This window comes from Poecilia reticulata, linkage group LG11, assembly GCF_000633615.1.
Source record: "Poecilia reticulata strain Guanapo linkage group LG11, Guppy_female_1.0+MT, whole genome shotgun sequence".
NCBI classification, from domain to species: domain Eukaryota; kingdom Metazoa; phylum Chordata; class Actinopteri; order Cyprinodontiformes; family Poeciliidae; genus Poecilia; species Poecilia reticulata.
In genome coordinates, this window is record NC_024341.1 from 24656896 (window position 1) to 24657273 (window position 378).

The 378-nt window shown below is 52.0% G+C and overlaps 1 protein-coding gene across 1 annotated transcript in view; it reads left to right on the forward strand.

Moving 5' to 3' along the window:
• Nucleotides 1–378, forward strand: part of LOC103472912 (nurim) — a 14880-nt gene extending 14502 nt beyond the window's left edge. The window contains exon 8 of the mRNA XM_017307372.1: nucleotides 4–378. Coding sequence (XP_017162861.1) covers nucleotides 4–225 — 222 coding nt within the window. The 3' untranslated portion in view covers nucleotides 226–378. The remainder of the gene's footprint in view (nucleotides 1–3) is intronic.

Here is a 378-nt window from a genome sequence, read left to right on the forward strand (position 1 = left end):
GTCTGCCTGGAGCTGGCCGTCATCCTGTGGCTGCTGCCGGCCTTTCCCCTGGACAGGCTCCTGCTGGCCGGCACGCTGTCGGCCTACGTCGGCATGGCGCACTCTCTGGACAAACAGGATTTAGCCTACCTCTGTGGCCAGTTTAAAGGCAAGGTGTGGCTGTTAGCGGAGCCGCTAGGCGGCGCGGAGCAGAACGGCAGCAGCCTCAAGGAGAAGGAGGGCTAAAGGGATCCAGGGCTGCCTTCATGTTTCACAGCTAGATGTTACACTACTGAYATATTTGTGTTTACCACATTTTATGTTTTTAAAAGATAAATTATTCTTGAAAAACTGTCGTGCTCTATATTACTGCTGGATAAAAGAAGAAGAGAAGGTCTG